The sequence below is a fragment of the Haliotis cracherodii genome, unplaced genomic scaffold (assembly GCF_022045235.1).
Source record: "Haliotis cracherodii isolate W230 unplaced genomic scaffold, xgHalCrac1.p SCAF_4, whole genome shotgun sequence".
NCBI lineage: Eukaryota > Metazoa > Mollusca > Gastropoda > Lepetellida > Haliotidae > Haliotis > Haliotis cracherodii.
The window spans coordinates 19,384,206-19,391,595 of NW_027266297.1; the positions used below are offsets into that span (position 1 = coordinate 19,384,206).

Sequence of the window (7,390 nt, forward strand, 5' to 3'; positions counted from 1 at the left end):
AGCGCCAGACAGGGTAACAACAAGTACCATTAACGTTTTTTGGTATGACGCGGCCGGGGATCGAACCCCGGACCTTCCGCTCCCCGGGCAGACGCTCTACCACTAGACCACGGAGGCGGTCGCTCTTGAAGGAGCATGTGAGGATGAAATGAGGGTTATCCACGTTCGCCTTCAGATTATACTCGATTTGGTTGTGTCAATGTCAGATGAACGAAGTTGCAAGATTGTTGATACGGCGTTAAAAAATAATCACTCACTCATTCAAATGTCATATTCCTGTTAAGGTCGTGTAGTTTCGCGTCCATATTTGATATGGATAAGAAAGAGATCCGTGATGACAAAGAAATGAAAATTGGAAAAAGGCTCCAGCCCATGTTCTTTGTGGAGGAACTACAATGGAGGATGGCTACAAGAGGGATATCATATTTTGTAAAGCCTGTAAATTGTCTGAATTTCAGAAGGCAAGGTATGCAACCATTGTATAACCGTAATAAATGTCAGTTGAACACTGTTTCCACTGGCAATGCGTGTCTAATGACAGATAGTGAGTGAGTGAGTGAGTGAGTTTGGTTTAACGCCGCTTTTAACAGTATTCCAGTTATATCGCGGTGTGTCAGTTTAATGTGGGAGGAAAGCCCGAAGTGATGCAGGTCTTAGACGTTTACCACATCGGTGAAACCCACGAGAACGGATATTTTGCTGACAAACCTAAAACCATAATCGGGGCGAACGGGATAAAACCCACAATCATAGGTTTCTGGCGTGCTCAAGGGACACAACTCTGCACAGCGAATCGCGGCGACTGGGCCACCCGTGCCCCCTTATGACTAATACTGTTTGAGATGCATTTATAAAATAACACAAAAACGTCATTTCAACTAATAGCATTAAATACAATTATATTGCTTTGACTAAACGAAAAGCAAATTCATGAAGTGAGGTGACCATGTAAAAATAACAAATAGTTAGTACCATAATGTACTCAGAATAAATAGTTTCTTAATGTGATGGTAAGCCAGCTATAAATTATCTTTTTCTTTTATATTCTCATAAATATCTATTACAAAAAAAGTTAGTAAAAGATATTGTTTGACACAAATAGCGAGCGAGTTGGGCTTATCTTCTTGAGGCAAGGGATTTAACTGACTGTAAAAGTCCAGATTCCATCCTTGCCCCCTGGACAAAAGCATTTCTCATTTGTACTTCAGAACTTTGAAAGTAGCCTGTATGTAGGTCACGGGACTGCTCCTTACGTTGTTTCAGTACTTCCGGTGACACACAACGTTTCCCGGCAATGGCGATAGCAGTGCTACGTCGGACAAAGCCAGGGTAGTCATATTCGGTGCGCGTTAGTGTAATTTAGAAAACCATGACACTTGAGTTAGGTAGCATGAATAGCAAGTATGTGCTTGTCAAAGCAGTTGCAGTGTTGACAAGACGTCCTATGGACGATGTCAAACTGGCCGCTTCCAATTCATAAATTGAGGTAAGTTTTCATTTTTCGCCCACTTCTGGTATAATTGTCAGTGTTGATAAGTCAATACTGATCGCCATCATCACATGTTCAGTGATGATGGCGTTGAAATATGAGCAGAAACAGTCGTTTCTGGGACGCGTTTGTTTTAATTTTGTTGTTTTTTATTGTCAAAAAGAAAGAGGGAATTTGCAATTGTCAATTAACTTATGCTCCCCGTTTATGCGTCAAACAAGGTTATGGCAAATTACCATAACGTCTATCCTGAGCCTTTTCCAATGTTACATGTTCAGTTCTAAGAAAGAACGTCACAGAATTATATCCTTTTCAGGGGAGATGACACAAACTATAGTCAAAAGTAGGTCCGTTACGTGCATGTTGACAATGTAAAGTGTTATGAATCTTTGTCAGTACTTGTAAATATCTCCAAGTAATCATGTTGCACAAAGATACTTATAGGGGTACCTGTGTTAATAAGAAAAGATATGAGCAAATATCTTGATGATAATGTTTTGTGTACTGAAAAATCAGGTTTTATTCACAAAAACCTAATGATGATTAAATCCTCCCAATGTTTTTTTTAAGATCTCTGAAAAGTGACCTCACTTTAATGTAATCTATATTCTGTACGATGCAAAAAAAACTGATCATGACAACCCATTTAGCATTTGTTTAGCATATTCATTTGAAGCTAAAATCTATATGCTTAATTTAACATAATTTAGTTATATCTTGATGTAAGCATCGTAAGGAATTGTTGGTATTTGTTATGTGTTCTCATAAGTGGTATTGATCTTTTGTAGTTGACCTGATTTCCATGTTTGAGGAGAGAAAGATTTCCTTCTGATATTCACGTGTAAATGTATATGTATCACCAGAATTACCTTTGACGCCAAGCATAACTGCACCCCAAGAGCAACACGGACTGTAGCAGATCTTCAGAGTTCTTTGAATATTTTGTGATCAAGCATTACCTTGCCTTTTAAAGAACAACTCGTGTTGTCTTTACAGTTGTAAACATATTAAAGTCCTATACATTGGCAGACTGAAGTACGGGTTCTGTTAAATATGTCTGTGACCTTCAGAATGCACCATGTACTCTGGACACTTGCTGGAATAGGACCTACTTGTCATCAACATGGTGCTGCAGACCATCTTGGGACTCGCACAGAAAGTCCAGTCTGAATCTAGATACTGACACTAGTAACAGTGCATGTTGTTGAAAATATTCCAATTCACACTGTCACAATTATTTGTCCAGGCATGGCATTTCGAAATATTTGCAAAGAATGTTTAATATTTTGTGAGTATTCATGATATTTGAATAGAATTACTGAATAAATCTAAGCTTATTATTGTCTTTTAAGTGTGGATAATGCCCACAATAGAATTTGTTTATGATTTCTGGTATCAGCCATGATATTGAATTGATATTGAATATAATATCATAACAATACACACTGAATGTATGATAATATGGGTCAAAATGTTCTTATAAAATACAACAGATGTTTATCAATGAAAATAAAACTTAACCAATGGCATAGCAGCTATTGCTTTATGAAATCAGCTATATCAGGCTTCCAGCATGCAAATACATTGATTCATAGCCCAATAGCCAATAAAAAATATTCTTGACCAGTAAATTAAAACAGATTGGCCTAAATGGATGGTGTAAAATATGAAACGTCAGCAAGGTTTAATTGGCAGAATATTTGAAATACACCAATATATGAAAACTATGTGCAATTGTTTCTCTGAATCAAGTCAATATCGTTGTACTAAATCGTGTTCATCAATGTTCACTGAATGATTGATAAGTTTGATGTGGTTTTTTTATGTTTATAAAAGACGTTTCACATATAGTCCTTTTTGTGTGCATGTTGAGAGGACCTTCATTTATTTAAGTTAAATTTTTTTGGGAACAACATATGTACAGACAGTGCAAAGTAAACCTATTTGACATGCATTAATCACTGTCATTTATCCAAAGTAGAGTAAATCATTCAATTTCTCTCAACCTTTTATTATTTCAACAAACCTTTCTCATGGTCTTTGAGTCTTTCTTTTTAATTTCAGTCATTTGGACTTCCATACAGTCATCGTGTACACGTGGATGAGAGTAAAATTGTAGTGCAAGTCTCCTAAAGTGCAAAAAAAACAATACTATTAAGAACAGTATCATATCTATTCACATTAAATATCCGAAATAAAAGTTGTTAGTTACACAACAATTTATGCACATGCTTTCTATATTACATAAAACCCTATTGTCCCGTTCATAAATTAAAAATAATAATAGCTTTCTACTTATAAGTAACAAATTAGTTTTTGAGAAAATTGCTAACTTCAAGTAAATAAATCTGATTTTACGAATTCCATCCTCCAAATCTTGCCTAATTTAATGCCTAGTCAAACTATCAAGCCAACTATGACGACATGTCAATGGCGGTGAAAACCAAGCGTGGTAGTATACTTGATCCCATCTAGCAAAGTTATTTTGGGCGGTCACGCATTGCGAAAGCAGAACTAGTTCATGAGTATAGGCATGTCACCGGAAGTAGCGCCGCGAGACTTATGGGCCCTATTTTTCATTTCGCCGTGAACCCTGAACCAGTACATTTACAGTGTTTGCCGGGTCGATCTATAATCTAATTAAACATGGCCATAAGCTCAGATCAACCCAACCAGGAAAAAGGCTGTAAATAGAGGCGCGTGATATATTTATCCAGCAAAACAAATAAACACATATCAAATGTTTTAATTTACAAGATTCAAAGAACCTTATCTAACATCGCAGGCTACATTTGAAAGATACTGATGCTGCACACCAAGCACTGTTGTTAGATTACACTGAGATTTAGGTTATATTTAGAAGGGATAAATTTGTCTTTCGTGTGAAGAGTGCCAACAAGGAAGTACAACACTTATTATTGACACGATGTTCCATGACTACACAGGACTAAGGATAGCAGATCTCGCACAATGTTCCACAAGGCATCTTTGAATATCCGACCCCAGGAGATTGTCGCCAGGCCGAACCTACAATGGGAGGTGGGCGCATACTCCTTGGATGACATTCTACAGAAGTACCCCCTCCCACGTGTGGTGCAGTGTGCCTATACACTCAATGATGACATATCCACTGAGAAGTCCAACTTTGATTTTCTTCAGCCCATGTTGTTGTACCAGAAGCATGTGTGTAACAAGGTGACAGCAACCAGTCTCAATACTGATCCTCAAACTGGACACACGGTGGAGGTCGGGGCACCCCTCCTCATACCTGAAGATTACAAAGGTAAGTAAACTTATGTTGGAGTGAATGAAAAGTGTGCAATGGTCATATAGAGGAGACAGAGCTGGTAGAGCGAGAGAACAGTTGTTAGGAATTAGGGGCCGACCATTTTATATTCTGGTGGGGCGGAAGGGAATTTATCGAATAAAAAAACATATAATTCTTCAGGCCGTTGAACAAAAAGAAATTGCCTGCTACAAAACTTACATTCTTGCAGGGTGTTTTTCTTGAAAGAAATTGCCTGCTACAAAACTTACATTCTTGCAAGGTGTTTTACTTGAAAGAAATTCAGGCTCAAAGCTTAAAAAAACAAAACGTTTCTGCTTTGTAGCTGCAGCTGAAAACATATCTTATCTCGATACTAAATCCCAGCCCAACCTTCAACCTCATCCCCAATATCACATGGTCAGTCTCTAAGCTGGAAATGCACTGAAATGCGTATCAAAGATGACTGTACACATGTATGTTAAGATATGCATATACTTGGATATAATATTATGAAATCGCCTCTCCAATAATTAGGATCTTTCCTGCCGAAAATATCAAAAGTCTGTCCAGCTTTACCCCCAGGAGCACCTGTCCCTTCAAATTATAAAGCATTTGATAACAATTATAGGATGCCTATCTTTTCAGGATGGTTTGCAGTCACATACAAGCCTCACGTCGAGCCAGTTCCTCACTTCTGCCAGGTTGGAGTGCTGGCTTCATCTGACTGCGACACGATCCTGATTGGTGGAGAAAGTGATGTGAATGCTTTGCAGGTATACAAAGAAGGTGACCTACCACAGCCAAGAGTTCTCTACCCCGGTGATGTCCTTAGTGTTGGCAACGTGCATGTCACAACAACTAAAGCGAAAAAGAAAATGTTCAAAAAATCGGTTTCGAGGGAAGAGAAGTTTCTCCGCTGCACAGATTATGCTGACAGAGAGGTACTCCTTCCCTTTGATGCTACAGGAATCTTCTATTCTCTGAAGCAAAAGAGGAAAACGGAAATTCCCATCATGCATATTAAAGACATCATCACTGATATCAAACTTCCCTGCATAGTCAAGTTGGTGTACGGACGTTTTCCAGTCACTCCGTGTATATTTACTGGAATGTTGAAGTTGGAAGAATGCCACAAAGATCCGTCAGTCATTGTGTCCTCTGTTTTCAACCTAAAGAATATACTTCTGGAGATCCCAGTTACTATTCCTCTGATGTTCAGAGTGGCTATAACGGACAAATCACTGATAGCAAGTAAAGGCTATAATAATGCGTTAAGGCAGTGTCAAGAAGAGATGGAAACCTACATGAGGAATATCAAAGTATCTCAGGGACAAACTACTGGAGCACAAGCTCAAGTCAAATCCCCACCACTTTTTCCTCAAGTCCCGATTTCTGTTCACTCGAAGACCACTTCTGACTGCATAGCCCCTGACATGTCAAGATATCCACGTAAATCTCCCAAACCTACAAATGGGAAATCAGTAACTTCTGAGTCAGCGCCTCCAGTCGACCAATGCTTCTCCGGGAGATCCTCCTCCTCCTCCTCAACACGTGCTTCATCCAAGCGTTACAATGATTACATACCAATGTGGATTGGTCCACAGACGCCTACTCCACCAACATCTGAAGGGTCTGGGTACCCTCATTCTCAACCACCGCAGATTACAAAACAAAATTCGATAACCATAAGCACGAGAAATGGATATATGACCGTGCCGATGTATCCTCGCCACACTGAAGTCACGGACAGAGAGCAGGTCATTAGCCTTGTAGACAAGATCAACCTATGGCAGCGTATGGACACATTTGACCAGAATGGTTCCAGTCCTGATTCTGTGGATCCTGCTACCGGTGCCAGGATGCCTGGAAGGAAAGCTAGCTTCACATACTCAGAAACAGGTGAAATAACGGAGGGTGGTGATACAATAAAGCATCAAGCGACGACAAAAGGGCCGTCGATTATGTCTCAAAATATCCAAATCATGAGCTAATCCAGAGATATAAAGGGGTCAGTGGGTAGCCTAGTGGTTATAGCTGTCGCTATAATATGTAAAGCCCATTTCTGGTGTTCCACGTCATGACATTGCTGGAATATTCCGAAAAAGCGGCGTAAAACTATACTCAGTCAATCAGAGTATTAAGGGGACAATTTCAAAAAGCCTTGTCCTTCTCAACATTGATTTTGATTTTGGACTGGTATTCACAATATCAGAGACTATGATCCATCAACGATAAGATGAATAAAATCACAGAGGCTACACCTTCAGGTGTATGTGCAGAGAAGGGAATAGAATGGAGTTCTATACCCTGACGACTTTTGTTCTTTATTTAATATTCTTCTTTTCCTGGGGGAACGGGTGGCCCAGTCGTCTAAGTCGCCGCGATTCGCTGTGCAGAGTTGCGTCCCTTGGGCACGCCAGAAACCTATGATTGTGGGTTTCGAATTATATTTCCCCCGATTATGTTTCTAGGTTTGACAGCACAATACCCGTGATCGTGGGTTTCACGGAAGTGGTAAACGTCTGAGACGTGCATCACTTCGGGATTTCCTCCCACATTAAGCTGACACACCGTGATATAACTGGAATACTGTTAAAAGCGGCGTTAAACCAAATTCACTCGCTCACTTCTTA

The 7,390-nt window shown here is 39.5% G+C and overlaps 1 protein-coding gene across 1 annotated transcript; it reads left to right on the plus strand.

Moving 5' to 3' along the window:
- The first annotated feature begins 4,459 nt into the window (after positions 1–4,459).
- LOC139479307 (uncharacterized) lies at positions 4,460–6,748 on the plus strand. The gene is made up of 2 exons (XM_071262168.1): positions 4,460–4,772; positions 5,403–6,748. Exons 1-2 carry the CDS (start codon positions 4,460–4,462, stop codon positions 6,746–6,748), a joined length of 1,659 nt encoding a protein of 552 aa, XP_071118269.1.
- Positions 6,749–7,390: the final 642 nt, after the last annotated feature.